A 22,648-nucleotide genomic window follows, 5' to 3' on the forward strand; every position below is an offset into this window, starting at 1 on the left:
TGTGTTCATCAACATTTCCAAATATAAAAAAAAAGCAAAAAAAAAAAAAGAATCATCAGTGGGTTTCTGCAATGTAGCGCTCTGTGAAAGAAATCCTTTGAAGAGGAGCTCGGACTCTATTACCGCCGATATACTCAAGACACACTTCAGCTAACGCACGCTGCAGGGTCGATGCGATAAAGTGCCTTTACAACAACAAAGGGCGACTGGGGCTCGCCGTGAGGGCCACTGTACACACTGACACACCGATAGAGACGGTGTGTGACGATCGCAGATGACCCACAATGCCCCTGCCAGTTCGCCATCGGCGGTATCCGGGCCCCTCTTTTTAACACAACAGCTGGTAAAGCGTTCGGCTTGCACACCTCCACAGCCCCCCCCCCCTTCCAACCGCCTCCAACAAATGACCCCAGCCGTTTTCTGTGGGAACCATAAGCACACTGGAAACACCTCAAATGCCCCAACATGGCTGCTTAGCTGGAACTCAAGCTGCCTTTGTATAATCTCCCTTTTTAGCACCATTAAGTGCCGCACAATGGCCTCCCGTCTTTGTGTAAGACCCACAAGGTAATAGCGGTCTGACCGCCTTGGGGCCATTTTGGTTTTTTTGGGGGCTTGGCGCGGCTGTCTGGAAGTCCCTCTCCGATGGGGATTGAGCCGCCGTCCCAGAGGCACGTCTCCCCTCTATCATGTGTCACCGAGTGGGTAAGACAATACCGCACAGTGTGTGCCCCATCCGACAGCTGGCCACTCACTTTGGTGTGTCTGCCTGTCTGTCTTTGTGCGTGTGCGTGTGTGTGTGTGTGTGTGTGTGTGTGTGTGTGTGTGTGTCGTTCTGTGTGTGTGTGTGTGTGTGTGTGTCTCTCTGTGTCTCGTTCTGTGTGTGTGTGTGTGTGTGTGTGTGTCTCTGTGTGTGTCTCTCTGTGTCTCGTTCTGTGTGTGTGTGTGTGTGTGTGTGTGTGTGTCTCTGTGTGTGTCTCTGTGTGTGTATCGTTCTGTCTGTCTGTCTGTCTGTCTGTCTGTCTGTGCATGCGTGCGTGCGTGCGTGCATGCGTGCGTGAGTGCGTGCGTCTTCTCAGTCTGCATTTCTATGCGTGTGTCTCTCCGTCTGTCTTTCTGTGTGTGTGTGTGTGTGTGTGTGTGTGTGTGTGTATGTGTGTGGGTGTGTGGCGATACGGTTAACGGACATTGCGACCGACGGGAGAGACAGAAGACAGAGCGAACGCATGCGTGGCGCTGGGCCGCGGCGTGGCAGCCAGTCTGCCACGGACTGATGCTCAGCAGGTGCCCGACCCCGAGGCAAACAGCCCGGCAGCCTGCCTGCTACAAGGCGCTGCATGTGCCGACCATATGCACGCCGTATGAATACACTTATGCATATGAATCGCATATTTGAGCATGCCGCACGCGACGCTGCCGTGCAACGTGTGCGTGTGAACCGTATGTTCTGATTAGGGCCGGATTCCAGCGGGCCGCGTCTCGGTTTCGGAGGAGAAGGCGCTCACGGGCCTATAATTCAGCCGCGCTGTTCTGGCTGGAACACTTTGGTGGCAGCCATTACGGGGAATGTGTTGAGTGAACATACCGCTGGGCACTTTCCTTGTATCCAACGCACACCCAATCACACGCGCCGCCTTCGCTCACACCAGGGATTTGATGCTTTACTCAGATTATATGCAAATCTCTTCGCATGGGCGATACCTGCGTCTATTTTTAGTATGATTTAAATTGTCTAGTGTGTGCATGCGTGTGTGTGCGTGTGTGTGTGTGTGTGTGTGTGTGTGTGTGTGTGTGTGACTGCGCGTGTCTCACTATGCACGTGTGTGTGTGTGTGTGTGTATTTGCCCGCCTATTTGCCTTTTCCGTGCGTGTGCCTTTGCGTGCACGTGCGTGCGTGCGTGCGTTTGTGTGTGCATGTTTCCGTGCACGAGCCTTTGCGCGCGCAGCATGCGTGCGTGCGTGCGGTGTGTGTGTGTGTGCAGCCCCCACCAGGTTGGCCTCGCTGGGCGCGTGGTACTTCTCGGTGCCCATGCGCACCAGCCCGTCGTCGTACAGGTAGATGCGCAGCGGGTCGCAGGAGGTGACCAGGATGTAGATGCGCAGGTCGAACTTGTAGCCCTCCATGAGGAAGGGCTTGTCCAGGTACTCCTGCACGATGAAATGCTCCTGGGCTGGCAGCTTCTCGCAGTTACGGATCAGCGAGATTCTGGGAAGAAGAAGAAGAAGAAGAAGAAGAAGAAGACGACAACCGATAATTTATTATTAATCCTCTGTGGAGGCGGGGGGAGGGGGCGTCGTCGGCAGCATAATAAAAAATGGCATATGAGACAAAAAAAAAGATAATTAAAAAAGTGATAGATGGCTACATGGCTAGGGACCGTGAACACTGACTGATGGCTCCGTCGTTGTCGTTGTACATATCACTGCGAAGAGAAGAAAGAAAGGAAAAAAAGGGGAATTGACCCCAGCGGTATAGAAGCGGTGCGTTGCCGCGCTTCAACCGCCCGGTGTTGTGCTGACAACATGTGGCAGATGAGGAGGAGTCGGGGAGCGGTGTGACGAGCGTGTGGCGCGTGCGACGTGCCGGTAGCGCCGCCATGTCTGTCTCGTCGAGGTTATTGCTAAGCTTTCTGCAAGCTTGTGCGGGAACGTAAAGCCCCTTTCCCCCCAAAAGCGAGCGCACGTGTAAGTCAACCGTTGATTGCAGAGTGCAACATTGACACGTGTTACCGGTAATTGATCATGGCAGATGTCTGACTCTAAACGCTTTTGTCACAGAGTCCGGCAAGAGCCAAACTCCAACACAGTTCTATTTATTAGCAATTTCCAAAAAACGAATCTGACAGAATTATCTCACCCAGTCAAATTTGGTCTCAGAATACGGAGATGATTGATGGCGGCTCATAACCAAATTCAATAATCATACGCAGAGAGGGCCGCCAGGCGAGCCTCTGACAGCCATGGACAGTGTGTGTGTGTGTGTGTGTGTGTGTGTGTGTGAGTATGTGTCAGTGTGTGTGTTTGATTGTGCATGTGTGTAAAGTCCTTCCACAAAATGTGTTTTGGTCCATTAGCCCTATGTAAATAACAGCACCACTAGAACCCACACCCTAGCTTAAATGTGTGGCAGGCAATACTGCAAAGAATAATATTATGTAGTTGTTAGATGTTAGATGATTTGGTTGCATATTAAAATATAGTTTGATGTCAGGCTTCTGTAGTGTTAAAGGGTTGAGGCAACAGAAATAATTTAGTTCAGTTAATTGATTAAATACAGTTTTCGTCTTGACATTTTCATAACAACGCAAAGGTCAGACTCATGGTTCCGTGACATCCCAGAGTTTTTCCCTTCCTCTTGGACGCGTATGTTTTAGAGAAACCTTATTGAAAGCATATGTAAATAAGAAAGGAAATCACGCCTGAGGTCTTTTCCAAAGAGAACAAGCTGCTTGGCTCTGTGCGTTGTCGAACTATCCAAAGTTTTGTTACAGTGTTTATCGCCGGGTCTGGATTTAAATAAAAATGCAAATAAAAAAAATGTTCACGCGAAAAAAAAAAACATGGACTTGTCTAAGAGCTGCACTGTCAGCATCTGGATGATATCAAAATGTTTCCTCCTTTTTTTGGAAGCCAAACTTTATTCTTTACTCCAAACGGTCTACTGCATCAAATACAGGCCCTCTCTCTCTCTCAAACCCTGGGTCCTGGTTAACAGGAGCCGGTATCCTGACCTCTCTTCGACCTCTACGCTAACTAATTTGCTTTGGTCCCATGTCAATGTCACTCAGGCCTTATGATACACAGGCTTCTGCTACCCATAAGAAAAAGAAAGAGAAAGAGAGCGGGAGAGAGAGAAAAAAGGTCTACAAGTAGTGTAGTAGTTGAGTGCAAGGTTTGTTTTTCAAAGTGCCATTTAGTCTGTTTTTCTGCATCGCTCAGAGCTAAAGCAGATTGGGGTTAAACTAGTTGTGTGCACAGCTTGGACCACTCAGACACACAGACATTCATGCCAAAATATGTATTGACTCAAAAGGTACTATTTGAGATATTACCGTACCATGGCACCTCGCCAAAGAAGTTATTTCGGTTTCATGGCGTTAGTAATTGCACCATGATCTGTATCTAAATGTAAAAATAAAAGTAGATTTGGCGCGTTGATTTGTTGTTGCCAAAGCATTTATCGGTCCAATAATCTAAAAGTACACAATTTATCCAAAAGATCGTCTCAGAGGCAATATTTACATCAGGGTTCAGAGAGCGGTTCATCAGAGGTCGGGCTAGGGGTGCTTCCTGCCGCTCAGGGACTCACGGAGCAGGGGTGAGGAGTGATAAGTACTTGTGGAAGTGCCTGAGGGGCGGGTGTCATCTGGGGGCGTCATTGTCTCCAGGGTTGATCAATCATCCCCTCCCGCCGGGTGCAGCTCGCGGCTAAACGACCGCCACGCGGTCGCCGCACGCCGCACCGAGTTCAGTGTCCTTATCGGAGGCCAATCGCGAAGACACAAACAGGGAGAGCGGTCGGTGGGGGAAGGGGGGGGGGTGCCAGACAGGAAGCTGATGGGTGCCTGTGGCCTCCGATGCTGAGAGCGCCGTGTTTCAAGGCCTGAGCGGCGACGCGCCGGCCGTTAATGCCGCTAGTTAGCGGCGGGCGGAGGGGGCGGCCGGTGACATGATTGATGAGCCGAGCTGTCGGGTGATCGCGGCCCACTCGCTTCCCCGCCCCCGCCCCCCCTCTTTGAGGCGCTTCCCTGTTTTTATTTCATTATTAGCTTCTTTTTTTTTTCTTGGTCCCTCTCCTAACAAGCAACGCTTCAGACACAAACAAAGACTTCATTTAGCTGCTCGGCAGAAAAATAAATTGCGGGAGAGGACGGATATAACTTAATATCCTGTTGCGTCACGGCGAGCGCAAAAATAAAGAAGGATCTAATCTTGCCTGCCGCTGAGTGGCCGAGGTAAACTCATCATCTTTCACTTTCCGACTCTATGGCAATAATTTAATCGTTCCGAGGCTTTTTATATTGTAATAAATAAGGGCAACCCAGTATATCATGGAGCAAAAAGTAAGGCTTACCCGAAAGGACAAACTCGAGCGGTACAAAAAAGAGAGAAAGAAAGGACACCGGATGATTTGTACGTCAATACCCCCACCTATTGGTGCCTGTAATAAATACAGCACAGCTTTCTTGGCACACAGGCAACATCTTTGCAAGGTTTACAAATCCTGATTAGAAAACAGGGAGATCATCAAGCATTTGTATTTTCCCATTTAATTTTCTCCTCCATTGATATGTTTCTCTTGTAGATTGGGCATTCAGGCACACCTGAAGATGAACTGTGTTGACAACCGACAGATGGATCCAAGTCAAAGGACATCTCCTGCTTCCGTTCTGATTCATGGCTGTTTGTTGGACTCACAAGCAACACAAATATTGCTATTCAATTGGTCCATCTCATTATCAGATGGTTGTTTGCTATTCAGAAATTACATTATCTGACAGTAATCAATGCATCGTTTTATGGTTTGTTTTGATTGTGTTTGCTGCATCTCGCAACATTTTTCGAGCAGTATCAAGAAGATCTAATCCTACAGGAATCCTGGTGGACACATTCAAGCGGACACACAGGGTGGCAGGGAAAGAGAATCAGTTTACTGACGGTGATGATGCACTAATCAACTGTTCCCTTTTCCATTTAGACTGTGAGACACGTTGGACAGATCCAAGGGCTCCTGCTACAAGGAGCGTCCTGCTTCATAGTCTGGTCCATGTCTGTTTTCATTAATCACATACTGAGACCTTCAAGGAAGCCATTGACAGACACGGCCTTAAAGTGTGTGTGTGCGTTTGTGCGTTTGTGCGTGCGTGCGTGCGTGCGTGTCTGTGTCTGTGTGTGTATGTGTGTGTGGGCCTGTAGGCATTGCCGTGCTAGAGATGCTGATTTATGCGAAAGCTAGGTGTTGTGTAGGATGGATCCTTTCCTGGGAGCCACTGCAGCCTTTTGGCACAAACATTACATTTGATGACCTTCATGCCCTTTCGTTCTCTCCACAGACATCTGTGTCAGGGTCAGAGAACTTCCTGTTTTCATTTAGTTATTCCTGTTCCACCACGGCCTTACTTGTCCTGCAAAAACCCCAGACACATCTTTCACCATACTTCTAAAGCTTTGAATGATGCAACCCCCTTCCAACTTAAACCCATTCTCAGTGCGCCAGTCTGAGCCGTTACATTCACCTCCTGTCATCCAAATGGTTCAGTTTTCCTTCAAGAACACACGGTAGACGGCAGACGGCAGACCTACCCGTGGCCCATGGCTCCGTTGGCGGGCTTGACGATGAAGGTCTTCTGCTTGCGTTTGCGCCGCAGCTCCTTGACGTAGTTCTGGAACTGGGTGTACTCGGCCGGGAAGATCCAGGTCTTGGGGATGAAGGCGTACTCTTGAGGCTGGCACTTGATCATCCTGCAGGGAAACAAGCGCAGGGATAGAGGAGCACACGGGATCATCAACGGGTTTCGCAACGTGCCGTTCTCTAGAGCGGTGGAGGCGGTCGCGTTAATGGGGAGATACTTTGGATGCGTTACACTTTATGCTTTGACACAAGTCTTACATGTTTTCAGATTGGAAAAGGTGTCTTGCACACGGTGTACTTCTCGGCTATTACCTTGCGTTCGCTGTCGAAAATCACAGCCCTGTATTTATTCCTATGATCTTGCCGTGTCGTGTCTACCAGTGTGTACATCCAAAGTAGCCATACGAGCAGTATTTAGCATGTTAGCACATTTCTTTCTCACAAGCAGCCAGCCAAGCTCCAGGGTTTAGCATACAAACAGTGGCCCCTCGTACATCATGCATACCCTGGAGCCGATTAGGAAAACTTACTTGGACATGTTTCTGGCCAGACAGTCTTTGCGGCAGATTTCGCCCATGCCAGGGAAATGGTTAATTCTCTGCAGAGGGACAGGCAGACATAATAATGTTGTTAGGGCCATTACGCCACTCAATTCCGCCCCCGCTCCTCTGTAGAAACCAGCACATTAAAGGCAACCTGAAGTGAGCTTACGACGTCCTGACATTTATGCCCAATTACGGACCCAAAATAAAAAGGTGAGGCCAGGACCTCTCCTAACCCTAATTTAGTATACCATGTCTTTCCCCCTTTCTCCCTGTATTTCTTTTTTTTGTAAAGGTTGGGCAGGGCAACAGGGAAAGGGGAAGGTGGGGTTGGGTTTGGGGGGAGAAATATAATCAATCTCAACTCAGAATGACCGAGGTAATTGGTTCTGCATCGAGGGCCGTTGTGATTGTAGGCAGTGACAGTTGAATGAATTGCTTTGAATGTGTAGAAAGGGGGTGGTGGTGTTGGTGGTGGTGGTGGTGGTGGCGGTGGTGTAACTCACAGAAAAAACGGTGTTGTTCTGTATTCTTTGACCGAATGAGCCGGAACAGGGCCATTAATTAGGCTTGTTTGAACCGAAGCCTGACAGCAAACTTCCAGAGTAAATCACAGCGAGGGAAGTAAATAAATGACAGTAAGAAACATCGAAAAGTAAAAAGTGCGCCGGTGGGGAGTGCGGAGTATGAATGCGAGAGTGTAAAAAAAAAAAGAGAGAAAAAAAAAGAAATCTGTGATAATCATCCAAACGTGACAGACCTAATTACGGATTCGAGGGAGGGAAAGAGATCGCACAATTCACACCGCGCCAGGAGCAGCCGTGGCACAACGAGAGGAAATCAAAAGCGATTGTTGTGGGGGATTTCCTCTCCTCGTCCTTCAAAGCACCCGGTCGCTCACACACAACACCACCACGGCGGCGAGGAGATGGCCATTACGCCGGTGCGTTCGGATTGTTGTTTCCATCTGTATAATGTTCAACCGACTCCAATCAGCGGCCGATCCCCCGCTCGCCCTGCTGCCTTGCTAACGAGCAGCCCTCTCTGTCGACCGGCGTGTGATTTAATCGTCATTAGTGTCGGCTCTGATCCAATAGGGGCTCTTGAGGATGGATGGCAAACACATGGAGCCGTGCAGAGGGGACCCGGGGCCCGAGTTCACCCGGTGGCACGTGGGGGAGGGTCAGACGGAGGTGACGACCAAAGGCAGATGAATACGTCAACACACGCAGGCCACCAGGAGCTGCCTTTGTTGTGTCGTGTGGCGTGCCCTAGCACACCCACGCACATGTACACACAACTACACACACACACACACACCTCTGAATCCAACCTGTCCCTCCAGCTCGACTTTGTCTGGCAAGGAAAACAACATCTTCCCCCAGGGCTATAATGAGGGTTAGGTAAATGGCGTCAACGTCTTAAGTGATTGGGTAGTTATAGTTGCAAGAGTGAAAAACAATTTCATGTTGCCTTCCATGTGGTCGGTGGAGCACATCGACATATAATGGCTAATGTAAAGTTTGACTTAAGGTGAGCAAGTAATCAGCGTGATCCCTTACAACAAGGAGTGTCCCTTACAACAGAAGACGCTACAGACGCAACAGACTGTACAAGTGAGTCTTCAGACAAAGAACAATCTTGTCCACCTCTCTCTGTGCTTATGGCCACATGGGCAGACGGTGGCACAGAGCAAGGATCTTCCGTGTCACTGCGACAGACGCACCGACATGCAAGATGCATGGTGCTCTGTGATGCCTTCATCACAGAGCATACATGCCTACTACTGTCTACTGCCTCCTATTGTCACGCCATGCCACTTGCTATTTTACAATGGTTAGGAGGGGGCCCATCTGGGAGACAGAGAATTTATTTTCAATTTATCTTTTTATTCTATTTTATGCATCTCCCATACACACACACACACACACACACACACACAGAACACACACCTGATGAGTTGTAATTCATGATGTATAGAGTCAGGTCTGGCACCTGACTGGCACAAGTGATATATATATAGACACACAGTATCAGTGTTAACAATAAATAACCTTAGCAAACAGAAAAAGTTAGATTGAAGTTGTAACGGAGATCAATTAAAAATAATTCAAATAATTAATTCTGAATCTTCATGAAAGGTTCTTTCTGGCAGGGTTTGTCCAATTAAAATATAATTGTACATCATGAAAAGTGTAATTTGTTGAAAAAATGGCGTTAACTGGTGTTAAGTATGGCTCCCTCAAAGAGGGAGCAGAAAGCATTGGGGGTAACTATGATGACAGTGGTTGGGGGATGTTTGCATATGTATTGGAAAACGTACATGTTTTTGTACTGTAGTCCGTTGCACACTGTTGAATTTAAGTGCACAGTCTTAGCCATTACATTTCTTTTTTACAAATTAGATATTTATTGATGTGTAAAATGTCATTGGAAAGTTGGAACATTTCATGGAGATTCAGATTGAAATCAAAACTAAAAATTGATCTCTGTCAACACTGTATTTTTCCGTTTCTCAATTCCAGACGTGATGCAAGAAGTGGCTTTGACTTAGTGGCTCTGAAGCTTACACGGAAGCATTGATCCATCAACTGTTGTAAAATCACTCGGTCGCCAAAGGATGAACTTCACTAAATCCCAGCAAATACAGAGGAGAAGGGCCAGGTAGGTGGTGATTGAAAATATGACTTTCCAATCTTAACTAAGCTAAGGGCTTAGTTATGAGAATGTTGATTATGTTTCTGTTAATCCCTGACATGGATCCCAGCTTGAGCCTGTATTACGCACAGGGCTTTGAGGCTAAGTGGCAAGCCTCTATACCCCCATGTCATTTGATAACTGTCTGACTCATGCTCTCTCCAGACCCTAGACCTAATAACCAATAGACCCTAGTATCACAAAGAAGGATCCCTCGTTCAGGATTGGTCGGCCTTGATGCGATTAGTAACCAACCAAGTGAGCAAACAACAATGGATGCATCACTAACTGCACAGTAAGGACTACCTGTCTGTTACAGTTAGAGTTGATCATGAGACAATGAGACGCTTAATCAGCCTATCCATGAGATAAGTGTTGTCGATACTAGCCCGGTTGGCTCATCAGTGCAATCCCCCCACTATCCAAGCTGCCTTATTGAGGGCCAGTGGACGTGAAAAACTGTTGGTATTTCCAACACTGAGAGGATGAGTGCATGAAATCCAACACACTTCTTGCAATCTTGATCCTAACCTAAGCACCCAAGTATTTAAAAGGAAAGAAGTTAAACGGAGAAACCCTCTCCACAGTGACAGGTGATTTAGGGAAGAGGTTTTTAAAAGGAACATTGGCTTAAAAGCACCCGCAATGTTTCGTTCAATCATTAGAAATCTGTTTCTACTGTGGCGTTTCATCCCCACGGCAATGCACTCACCCTCTCTCAAAAGGAATTGGTACAACTTGTTCACATCCTCTTGTGACCTTTCGATTCACAGAGCCGGGGGAAGTGAGTGAGATAGTGCACTTGCTCCTTTTTGGCACAATGTGCTGCCTCACATTTACAATTGCACAATCACGCTCGCTGCTGACTATCTACTGCTCATTCAGGCGGTCTCCTCCGATGGCCCAATGGGGGATTATCCTCCATGCCTGGTGGTACCATGCTTCTTAAAGGAGAGTAAAATGTCAATCACTTCCCCTAGGTGGCATTTCATGGCTTGAAAGGGAATGCCTGAAATCCATGGTGGGCAGGTGAATGGTCAACCGGTGACGGATTCAGAAACATCAAGGGTAAAGAGGACGGGCTTGCGTTCGACTGCCAGCCAAACGGTGGGACTCAGTCCCTGAGTTCAGCCACCCATGTCCACGGTCGAACCCGTAGGGATCCCTGAAAAAGATACCCAACCCCCCTCCCCCCCCCCCCCCCCCCCCCCACAACCTGCTATTTCATGACCTGTATCAAAATTCCCTGTGGGATTCAAACATCTCCTAAATGACCCAACAGTATCTGCTGCCTGATTGGCTGGCCGCGGGGACGCGGTACCTGGTAGTTCCTGAGCTCAGCAATCTTCTCGTGCTGCACAGCCGAGTCGCACCAGATGAGGTTGGCCGTCTCGTCCTCATGCCTGGTCTTGAGGTAGCCCATCTCCTTGATGGCTATACGAACTGGGGGGGGGGGGAGGGGCAAGAGAAAAACAGTTAAAATAGTCCCATGCACATTGCACGCCGATTTTATTCAGAGACTCCGTGTCCCATGGTAATCGTCCTCATGCAAGAACCACTCAGAATGCAGATTGGAGATCAAATCGCTCGTATGGACATTTTAAGGGCACTTGCGTTCCTTATTTCCGTATTTTGACAAACTCTACCGGAGATGTAAGGTTGTCTTACATCATGGTTGGCTGAAGCAAAAACAAGCACTGCTGTTTCGGCCAAGCAATTCCCATTCTATGGTTTCGACTAATGATTATGTTGGAATAAAAAAATAAAAATAACAATAAACATAAACATAAAAATTGCATTAATAGGCCTCATGATAAGGTTAATGAGGATTGCAATGGGCTCATGTCTAGAATAACTGATATTAGGATGTGTAATACTGAGTGGGCATCGGTCACTATGCTGACACAGGTTTTATTCAATCAAGTCTTCTTCACTGAAGATAAGTGCAATAGAGATCTTGACTGGTTGACTGGTATTTCAACGCTACGTGGCTGTAGATATGTGTGTGGGTTTCCAGATGTGTGTGTGTGTGTGTGTGTGTGTGTGTGTGTGTGCGTGTGCGTGCGCATGTGGCTTGCTCTTTGGATGCACACTTTCCCGTGATATATAGAAGTTATTTTAACAACTCTAAACTTCAACTTCTACATCTATTCTTTAGTGCCTTAAAGAATAGATGTAGAAGTTGAAGTTTAGAGTTGTTAAAATAACTTCTACATATCACGGGAAAGTGTGCTCACCAAAAGTAAACGCAAACTACCACAGTCCTTAGGGACGCTGCAGCCTGTACACTTCTCCAAACTGTTAGCCTACTCTTCAGAACAACTTCAATATTATTAAACCTGACATGATCCTTCTATTACTATCAACACCTCAAACTCCATGGACAGCTATCCCTTGCCAAGCAGTCTATCGGGAACTCAGCTCAAATAAACCCCCTTTAATAACACTGTGTGGCTTCAGTGAACACCTGGTCATTGTTTTTTTTGTTTTTTTTTCCTTTACCTTAGCAGACTGCTGTAACGCCACTTCTGCTAAATATTATGTGTACAGAAGGAGGACTTTTACGACAAAAATATTCGGAATGGTTTTTGAGCAGAAAAGGGGCAGAACACCTCGTTAAATTGCATTTTTCAATTATAATTTAAATTATGCTAGCTCATATTCTCATGAACATGCTAATTTAGGAACAGGTGTAAATTAGCATGTTTACATCATTTAGGACAATTTACTGTACTGGCTAAATCTGACGTGGCACACTCGTACGCACAAAAGTACGATCAAGTCATGAGAACGATACGCAAATGTTCTTCATTCAGTCCAATGAAAATAAGCCCCATTTCCAAAACAGGCACCTGATCGTTTGGGCTGTCAAGACGGCAATGCGCAAACACATATCACAACTCTGATCCCCGTGGAGTCTCCTTAGCTCAGTGTTTCACGACTTGGCAGGCCGAAATTCTGTTTATGCTGCATTAGCAGGGAAAATAGGTTCCACAGAAAATAGATCAAACAATGTCCGAGCCGTATTTACCAATGGGAGGCCTGGCTGCAGAGCAGTCAGCGCTAATGCCTTTCCTCAAAAAGATAAATTAATGGTCTGTAATGCATTCAAATCCCACTGGAAACCACAAAGTATGAAAGATAGGTGGCAGGCACGTTTGGACATGAATCCAGCGACTATTCATTATTCGGTGACTAATGAAAAATGTATATGCCCTAACGAAACGAGGTATTAATTAATTTGTTGAAAGCCTCTGCAAACCTGCCAACATCGGGGCCTAATGATGCATGATGGAACTTGAATGGGAAATAGATGTCTCTGACGAGAGAGGGCATCGAACGTAAGGAAAGACAAATATCGCTTGGCTGACTTAAGACAGCGAGGAGCTCACTGTGGCAACGATCGAGCACTGTGGTTTTGTGGCATTGGCGTCTTGCTCAAAAAGACAACAATATACATTGGGGGATGCATTGCTATTTGAGGGTTTTAGAGGTCCTGAGACTTAATATACACCTCGCTGTGAAGACGATCTCAGGTGGGAGGGGCGGGGAATTCCCACCCCTGATCCAAGGCAGATTACTTATCTTCAACACTGTTAACTAATTACCCTGCACTAATATCATCTTCAAAACGCTCAAACAAAGAGACGGTATGCCAGTGCGCCGTCCATATGGCCCTCCTTGATCATTTTCCCACCTTTACGAGTGCCTTGGTCCCCCCGCAAAACGGTCCGTGCGAGCCTCCCCTCACAGCCCGAGAAACCCACTCCTGCTCGACCGTCCCACCAGTCCGCCCGCCCGCCCGCCCGCCCAGCACCCCGACGGCTCCAGCTGCTGCTGCTGACTCTGTGCTTTTTGGGGGGGGGGGTGGTATATGGAGCACCTCACCCCCGAGAGCAGTGTTGCTGCCACACCAAACAGAGTAGTGCTTACTCTGCTCTTTCAGGGGTCATTCAGGAAGAAAAAAAGAAAAGAGCAAAAAATACAACAGCAACCGTACGGGTGAATTAAATTACCTCAATAAAGATTTATTTATCTTCTTGAGGGCTGAGCTGTCTCCACCTGAACCGCTTTCCCAGAGCACGGCCGTGTCTACTCTCCATTATGTCTTGTTTAGGATATTACACACAGGAGCGGCCTCCTTTTAGCAGCCATTGTCGGGCCGACATTGAGACCAGATTACATCGGCTTGTGGTGGATCGGGGGACGGACTAGTTCCCGTTGGGCGATACCTTTCTTCAACTGTGGAGGATCGCAATCGATTCTGCGTCCTGCCACAAAATGCCCTGTATTTCATGGGTTATCACCTCTTCACGTAAGTAACAGGAATGAATACATGGAGAGGCTTGCGGCAGCAGAGAAAGTGTGAACATTGACCCACAGTGTTGTCTCTGGCAAGGCCTCTTAACAAGGCTGGGCACGGGGCGGTACCCCCATGCCCTCACCATTGATGGTGTTCGCTTCACTTGAGCTCCCGTCTTGATGCTCTTTATCTTTTTCTCATCTTCGCACCAACGATTACTTAACCTCTCTCCATAGCAACACAAATAAATGGGCCTCAGGTAGGCGATAATGAATGCCATTCGGTGGATGCTTTAATGAATGGAGCCCGAGGACCCTCTCAGTGTTAACACTGCGCTCTGCCAGCTAGACAGGAGCACGCACGGGGCAGTGGGGCAGTGGCGGCGGCGGCGGGGGGGGCGTACCGATCTCGTATTTGGTGCCGGCCACGTTGGCCGTGATGGTGCCCTTCTTCTTCTTCTTGAGGTTCTTCCTCGTGGCGCTGAGCTTCGAGGGGCCGGCCGACCCGTTCAGGGGGGCCGCTCTGGGACCCTCTGGTGAACGGTGGGAGAAGGTGAGAGAGGGAGGTGAGGTATCAGATAGGTACTGGACTTTACTGTACCGACAGCGATATATTGTCGTGTGCTAAATGTAGATAGGACCAAATCAGCGTTTGGTTTGTGTGACCAGAGGCGACGACGTATAACGTTTATTTTATAGTTTTTTCTTCGTCTCTCGTTGTATTTGTTTATTCACAAATTCACCATACTGAATCATGAAATGGTCATGAAATGTCTAGTTAAGGAGACATGCTATGTAAAAATACTAATATTTTTTTACGACAACAATGTAACAGATTGTTAGATTGTCCAGATTGTCCATTGGAATTTCTGTTACGGATCAGACCGATTTTGTTTTGGCCTGTCTGTTTCACTGTTCTCGGAGTATCCGGGTTGCCAGATATGAAATAAATTGGCACACAAACACAGCGTGCTGCAATGGAAGCAAGCAAACAAACCAGATCCACTGAGATTGCACCAGATTCTCCGTGACCTAAAAAAGCCTTGTCCCTTTCGAAAGAGCTCCATGTTCAGAGCCGTGCAAAACAGGGGTACATCTTGGTGTTGCATTTGAAATACGATGACAGCTTAGAGCCCAGAAGGATTCAAAGGTGGATGCCACATGTGCTGCTTTATAATTTGAAAACAATAAATGAATTGCAAATATATATATACAGCGGACTACTTAAATACCAGCCAAGAACTCGTCATGGCTGGCATTTTTCAGAACCCATTTTAAAAACCATTTTAAATGTAAAAGTAAATTTAAATGTAGATGTTATTGCAACATATTGTGACTTCAACTAATACTACGTTGTCTGTTTGTTTGTGCACTTGCACGAAGGGACACGCAATGTGTGAGTGTGTGTGTCCATGCATGTGTGTGTGTTCCAATGTGTGTCTTTTGAGCATAAGTGTGTGTAGTAGGTTGTTCGCCGGACCATAAGCCCTGATGTCCGGGCAACCCTGATTCAGTTTCTTGGAAATCACCATATTACTCCCACTTACCTCCATCAGCGGGGGGGGAGGGCATCTCCGGGCCCAGGGGATTAAAGGCCAGCCTCGCTGCCACACTTTGCGGGTGGGCCTTCAAAGCCGATCACAGCGGCCCCACCGCTCTCTCTCTCTCTCTCTCGCTCTCTCTCTCTCTTCAACGCTCCCCCCCCCCCAACCCCTTAGTTAGCTTCGCCTGTCGGGACTCTCCAGGCGTCCCCCCAGCGGGTCATCTGTGCCTCGTACCAGCGACTCCCGGCCACATTCAAAGCGGCGGCGGCGGCAGGGACGTCGAAGGCCTCTCTCAAGGACGCCTGCAGCCACTGCTCGCGTGCTGATAAAGACGGGCCAGCCGACCTACGCATGTGGACAAAGAACCCTGGGAAATAGGCAGAGGAAGGGGAGATTTAAAAAATGTTTTACAGTTGCAAAAGGAGGAGGATTTACAGTCGCTGACAACAGCTGATAACAGGTGGATGGGAGATGGGCCGCCGTGGAATTAACTGCAGTTGGCACACTTGTGTGGATTGGGGGGTCTGCGTTTTTTTTCCCCCCCCATCGGACTGCGGGTGGACACGCTTTGTGATGGATGCACCTAGGCCAGGTCCACCACCTCCTCCTCCGCCTCCTCAGCTTCACCGTCAGCACCGCTCCTATAATCCTAATGGAATATTCTGACGTTGCACAGCGTCAACCGGACTAATTAGTATTCTATGGAGGCTTGGATAAATATTAATGTGGTTGTCAGATAAAAAGGTCTGTCGCCTTTTCGGTTGCGTCCCGTGCTTGTGTGTCGGCTGTGTGGGTCCCTGTATGGCTCGGTTTCTCCCAACAGATGGTGTTTTTTTGTTCTTTTACAGTGGCTCTATGACAAGCACGCCTACAGCAAGGCTTGTGGAAGGAGGGCTGGTGCATTTACATAGAAGAACTATCAGCAACAGTCAAAAGCTGGCATCAAAAGCTTTGGCTTTAAAAAACTTTCTGTCTGCTTTTCCCAACTAACCTTGGTATCTAATGATCTCTCAATGACGTGCACCTTTGTTGCGGGGGTCTATCTGATGGATCAAACGCCGCAAGAGGCCAAAACCTGCTCCTCCTCATCGATCCATGTATGCTCCAGTGAATATGAAAGTGCAAGGTAAAACCCCCTGCATACGATTTTAAATTACTATAAGATGTGGTTTCACGTTGCCTCGCAGGCTTTATTCGGCAAGGATGGCAACAGTAGCCTCTGGTGGCGAGGGCCTCGACCCTCACTGTTTCAATCGACATCTTTCATCGCAGCGCATCAACACACATGCACAGGGAACACACTACAGCGAGGGTGCAAGCTGGATTACGCACACACACACACACACACACACACACACACACACACAGCAAAGCAAAACCTCTCTATCGATTGGATTAACGTGGGCTTGACAAATCTGGGAATTGGGGAAACAATCCAATCACAATGCGGGATCGCTTGGCTAGCCCTCCATCCAGCCCCCCACCCCCACCCCCAACCCCCCGGGTGGCCGCGTACCCTCTCTGTGTCTCCCTCCCAGGAAGGAGAGCTATTGATTTTGGGAGAGGACAGACACTCGGGTGAGTTCAAGAGGGCGGGGAGTCGGTGGGGGTGGTGGATGGAGAGAATGATGAATGATGAAGAGAGCCATGCTGGGCTGCTCACAGTGGGCCTTCCCCCCCGCCGCCACCGACCACCACCCTCATGATATGGGACATGGGTTCTGTTGGCCTGTGTACAGGAAGCAGTGCACGCTGAGTCTATAGGCCCATAGGACCTTAGGGTTGGCAGGTAGTTCAATTTTGCATTGCATTTTATTAACCCTATGCTTACGATAGTATTTAAGATAAGATAGGATGTAAGAAAGCATGATAGCTCAACATTTATTTGTATACAGGGGTTTCACATTATAAAAGTCAATGCCTAGTTCAACAAAAGAAATCAGGTGAATTGTTTAATATCGTTTTTTTCTTAAGCAGGCCTTGCAATGAATATTAATATCATATACAATTCCATATAATTATCATCACACCAATGATTTCCAACAAGTGGTATTACATTTACATAACAATGACCAGCATAATTATAGTACTATATGCTTGAATATAAAACAGCATTGCCAAGAATGTTTGTGCCTTCAATATGTACTTGTCTGTTGTACGATCGGCTAAGGTAGAATAAAATCTATGTAAAACATATATATATATATATATCGGTACTTACCAAAAAAAAAAAAAAAAAGTTTTTATTGATTATCACACACTCTGTTAGTGTCTTGTCTTGTCCTGATGTTTAGTGTTGAGGACCACGATGGAAATAAGTCCTGGACTTTATTGTGTTTTTATCCTCAATTGTATTTAATGTCTTTTCATTTGTGTAAGGCATTTGTTTGATACAATTTAATAAATCTAAATCAAAATCAATTTGTTTAATAAAATAATAAAAACTGCTGTGCCGAAAAACATACCGAACCGTGACTTAAAAACCGAGGTACGTACCGAACCGTGACTTTAGTGTATCGTTACACCCCTAATATATATATATATATAATGAATAAAATAACATTCCATTGTTCCATTTTCCTAGGTAAAATATAAAATAATTGTAAATACAGCATTATCTGTCATCTCCAGGTCACAGACCTATTATATATTATGTGTTTTGTGAGGCAAAAGTTTATCTGAACTTGAATGTGAAAACAGGACATGCATGTTACATTTACATTTAAGGCATTTAGCAGACACTTTTATCCAAAGCGACTTACAAAAAGTACATTTGTCAGAAGAAAGAGAAACAATATATTGCGGTCGGTACAGTAAAGATATTCATAGAAACAAGTGCTAAGCATTTACAATTGCTAGGTTAACCCATTCCCCATAGACAACAAGATATCTAGGAGAAGACGCTACACAATGCTTAATACTATTTTTAAGAGCCAGGACGTACAGCATACAATAAGTGCGTACATTAAGGACGTACAACATACAATATTCATACTAAAAGAGATAATGCTCATGAAAAAATTAGAAGGTTAATAATGTCAAAGAAAAAAGTGTGTTGGTGACCCTACCAAACAGTGATACAGCTGTACTGTTTTTTGTGGCAGTGCAAAAATTAAATCTTACAGTACTAACAGTATTTCCATATTCAGCCACAAAATGGCAAAGTTTTAACCATAAGCAAATAAAAAAAGATATCAGACATCAGCTGAATGCTCAAAAAATATTCAAGCTGATTAAATATATATAATATTGGGTATTTATTTCAAAAGGTAATATATTGTATTGTTGTCAAATAAAAATAAAATAAATCTGTGATTTAATGACACTCTGCTCATAGTTATATTATTTGTGAATGAATTACCTACAACCGTCATCCCAATAGGCCTTAACACCTTACCCCACCCCCAATGCAACACCCCATACCCCATACTCCAACGACCATGAAAGCAGTAGGTAAACCAAAGATCCATTGAAAATAATTTATCATATGTAGTTACGGTATTTTTCCAACAGATGGCGGCAAACGGCAGGCTGTGTAAAACTGCATATCTTGAATGCGGAGCTAATGGGTTTCCCTTGGTCAAACTGTAGAGAAAGGACTCGTTGTGATAGGATTCACTGCACATCTGCATCACCTCGTAATCACTGGCCTCTTATCGCACAACAATCGCCTGCTTGTCTGTCAGGATAAGTGCTATACTGTATTTTCTCAACACAAATGTATTTTCTCTTTTTTGTTTCAAACACGTTGTGTCACTGAGTCACTTGCACCATGAAGGTAGAGCATTTGTTATTCATATGTTAACGAAAAAAAAAATCTTTTTTCAACATCAAGATATTGAGATATTGATGTAATTCTATTAAATTACATTATTTTAAATATATTTATAATCATAATAGTAATATATATTACTACACTAAGAGGATGAGTGTAGTAATGTCGTAATATGTAGTAAATGTAGAAATACCACTACAATTCACAACTTAACTCTGAACCAAAATGGGATCTGAAACGGTGATCTCTCTAATTCTGAATGACAACAAGCAGTGACACATTGCAAAAGTTAAGGAAAATGCCTTTTGAAGAATCCTTCCATATCCCAAGGGGCTTTTGTGTAAAGCACTACTTTCTTCTCATGAGAGCACATGATCAGAGTGAACCTCAAACGCAGATTCTGAGAATAGGACTTGGGAAAATACCACTTTGCTTTGTGGTTCTCTTTTCTTCCAGGTGAACTGCATTTGTAAACAGTTTTTCTTCCATCGTAGTTGACTATTCTGCTGAATCAGCAGTGCTTTGGAATGTCAGGGGGCCTGTGACTGTTGAATAGCCTCAAGGACTCTCCTCACCCAGAATCACTGTGTACTTCTGTACTTGTGAATGTGACAGTGGACCAAATAATACATCTGAAGGATAGAAATACCAGTGTTTAGCAACACTTATCGTGTGATGTTATAATCTTTAACTGCGACTGAAGATTTGAAGACACACAATGTATCTCTCAGATCCTGAAGACCCGAACACACACACACACACACACACACACACACACACATACTCTCTCTCTCTCTCTCTCTCTCTCTCTCTCTCTCTCTCTCTCTCTCTCTCTCTCTCTCTCTCTCTCTCTCTCTCTCTCTCTCTCTCTTGGCAGCTGGCTCTTCTTCTATATCTCTCCATCTAGTCAGCAAGACCAACTAGCGCAATGGGGGGCAACAGAGCACATAGGCCTAGGTAGAATTGCAACCAAATCTAAAATTAACTTGATTTGCAGGTGTAGCGACAGATTTATTGAAGATGCACTGCCATGCGTGTAAATTATAAATATGCAGAATATAATTGTGTGACCACAAAACCCCACCAGATACTTAAGAACAGCTAGGAAAATATAAACAGAGTACATGTATTATGTCAGGAACGTAGGCATATGATGGTAAAATGAAGCGAATCGTGTAATGGTTTAGTGTTTGCTTAACAATTAAGCAAACACTTGGCTGCCTTTATCTTATGGTATTACTATTAACAGAATGCCTTCAGTGAGATAACTTTGAGAGGCAGTGCCGACTTGAAAAGGTGATTTGCAATGTTAAGAGAGACCCAGATGATTCACTGGAAAGTGTAGCTACATATTGGCTGTCATAGTTGAAACTTTAATAGACAAACCCAAATCACTCAATAGGTAGCCCTTAATATGTTGTTTATTATACATACATATATATATATATATATATATATATATATATATATATATATATAAATAGACAGCTTCATATAATAGCATGTGACAAGAAATAAATACAAATAATCTGCAAATTGTTCACATGCGAAGATAAACTCCAGATTGATCCCAATACAATAATTGGAATCAGGGATGCATTAGGAAAACCAACAGTGCTTAAATGGGTCTCTTTGGAAAAGATCATTCATATCATAAGATCCATAATATGCGATTGGATTTGTCCAAAAGTATGATGTTATTCAAAGATCTTATATCAGCATCAGTACAATCTTGGTGTCATATGGCCATCTACAGTCAGCATCAGTCAATTGTCTCAATCCTGTTAAGGGGCACACAACACAGCATGTAATTGTGACATTCCCAAATATGCAGAAACGCTGCATCTTTTAACACGGATCACTCGGTACCAGAGAGATGGAGATCCTGCTGATGATATATCTGTAACTAGCACTATGTCAGAGACTGAGCCCGAGCAGTGTCGATGTAGCTAGCATTAGCTAGCAAGCCATTGTACTGTAAGCAGTAAGGAGTTCACTAAGTGTCTTCAGATAACTGTGACTGAAATCAGGGCCATCCCAATTCAGACAGATTGATGATGTAGTGGTAGGGTTTACTACAGCAAGTTGCACAATGTTCCTGCATAGTACACGTGTTGGCGAATGTGTTATTTCGAGGGAAATGTTATAACTGTGTGCTACCCAAGAACGGCCTGATAGCTACATTTTCGCTAGCCACTTGACAAGTGCCTTGTATAGGTCAGGTGGAATGATGCAGACATGGGAAGTATCTGGCAATGCAGCTACAAAAAAAGTAGCTCCGGAAAACAACTAGCGCAGCCAATTCACTCCGGCGATATTTTTAATGTGTCCTCACCCCTTGTAAGAAGACACATATGCTACATCTATCTGCACGAGGCTTGTTATTATTGTGTTATACAACCTGCCGCTGCATTGTTAGCTTAGCCGAGCTAACTAGCCAGGATGGAGAGCAAAGTAGCCTACCTTGTAAATCCTGCACTGCACTGCCAGTGCATCGCTCGTTCATCCGCACGTTGAGGCAACGCTTGTGGGACACTTATCTCTGCCTCCCGGCCTCTCTCTCTCTCAGTTCGTCTCCAAGTGCTAACGATTATGACATGTATGTTACTACTTACTGTAGACTATTGACAAAAATTTTCAGCTCGTAATAGCCGTATTGGCTCAATCAGTGCCGGAGGGTCTGTGGGCGAGACCATTCCGTCGATGGGGGTAGAACAAAGCGTTTCAATTGCATTCCCAGCATATGACAATCGGCGTTCATTGTGGACTTATGCAATTTATGAACGTATGCTATTTTACCTTCGCGGTATAGCTCGATAGCGGCATAAGTCACCCCATAGCTTACAATAACACTGCACGTATATCACGCGACTATTCAGCTTGCCCTTTACAACTCTCAAACAAACACAGGAAAATTACCTAGCAACTGTCGCGGGCGGTCGCTGACCATGGTGCTAGAGTATAAAATACAGCTATGTCTGTGTCAGCAGAAAAGGCACTTTTAAACAGTCTTTCACCCATATAGTCTAAGCCCTGTAAATAGTTATATTTACATACCCATATGTACGTTTCAGTATATACTTTTATATACATTAAAATTATTACTTGATGTATGTAGAGATAGAGATCACATTTATATACATTATCACTAACTGTGACATTTCACTCGTTTTTTTTTTAACTTAGGTTCGTGTTTTTATACTTAGGCCTATTTCAGGCTTATTTAACCTTTTTCTTATTACTTACCCTGTTCCTTCGTTGTTAGTTTGTTTTCTTCATGTTGGAGGGCTCCCATTTTACTGTTCACTTGTAGGCCTATGTTTATGCAAGTAACAAATAGTCCTTTACATTTGAATCGTTGAATAGTTATGCTTTGTAATTAATATTTTATAGTATTTTATTGTGATGTTCATCTTCCTCACTCTTCTCTCTCTCT

At 45.4% G+C, this 22,648-nt stretch overlaps 1 protein-coding gene across 1 annotated transcript in view; it reads right to left on the reverse strand.

The window, feature by feature from the left end:
- ttll7 (tubulin tyrosine ligase-like family, member 7) overlaps positions 1 to 22,162 on the reverse strand; it is a gene marked incomplete at both ends in the record, with an annotated part of 31,336 nt that extends 9,174 nt beyond the window's left edge. The window contains 8 exons of the mRNA XM_084472926.1: positions 1,990 to 2,206; positions 6,304 to 6,462; positions 6,883 to 6,950; positions 10,913 to 11,034; positions 14,298 to 14,426; positions 15,441 to 15,505; positions 15,672 to 15,804; positions 22,132 to 22,162. Coding sequence (XP_084329052.1) covers positions 1,990 to 2,206; positions 6,304 to 6,462; positions 6,883 to 6,950; positions 10,913 to 11,034; positions 14,298 to 14,426; positions 15,441 to 15,505; positions 15,672 to 15,804; positions 22,132 to 22,162 — 924 coding nt within the window. The remainder of the gene's footprint in view (positions 1 to 1,989; positions 2,207 to 6,303; positions 6,463 to 6,882; positions 6,951 to 10,912; positions 11,035 to 14,297; positions 14,427 to 15,440; positions 15,506 to 15,671; positions 15,805 to 22,131) is intronic.
- Between the last annotated feature and the right edge of the window lie 486 nt (positions 22,163 to 22,648).

This window comes from Micromesistius poutassou (genome assembly GCF_964030765.1).
Source record: "Micromesistius poutassou genome assembly, chromosome: 9".
Classification (NCBI taxonomy): Eukaryota; Metazoa; Chordata; class Actinopteri; order Gadiformes; family Gadidae; genus Micromesistius; species Micromesistius poutassou.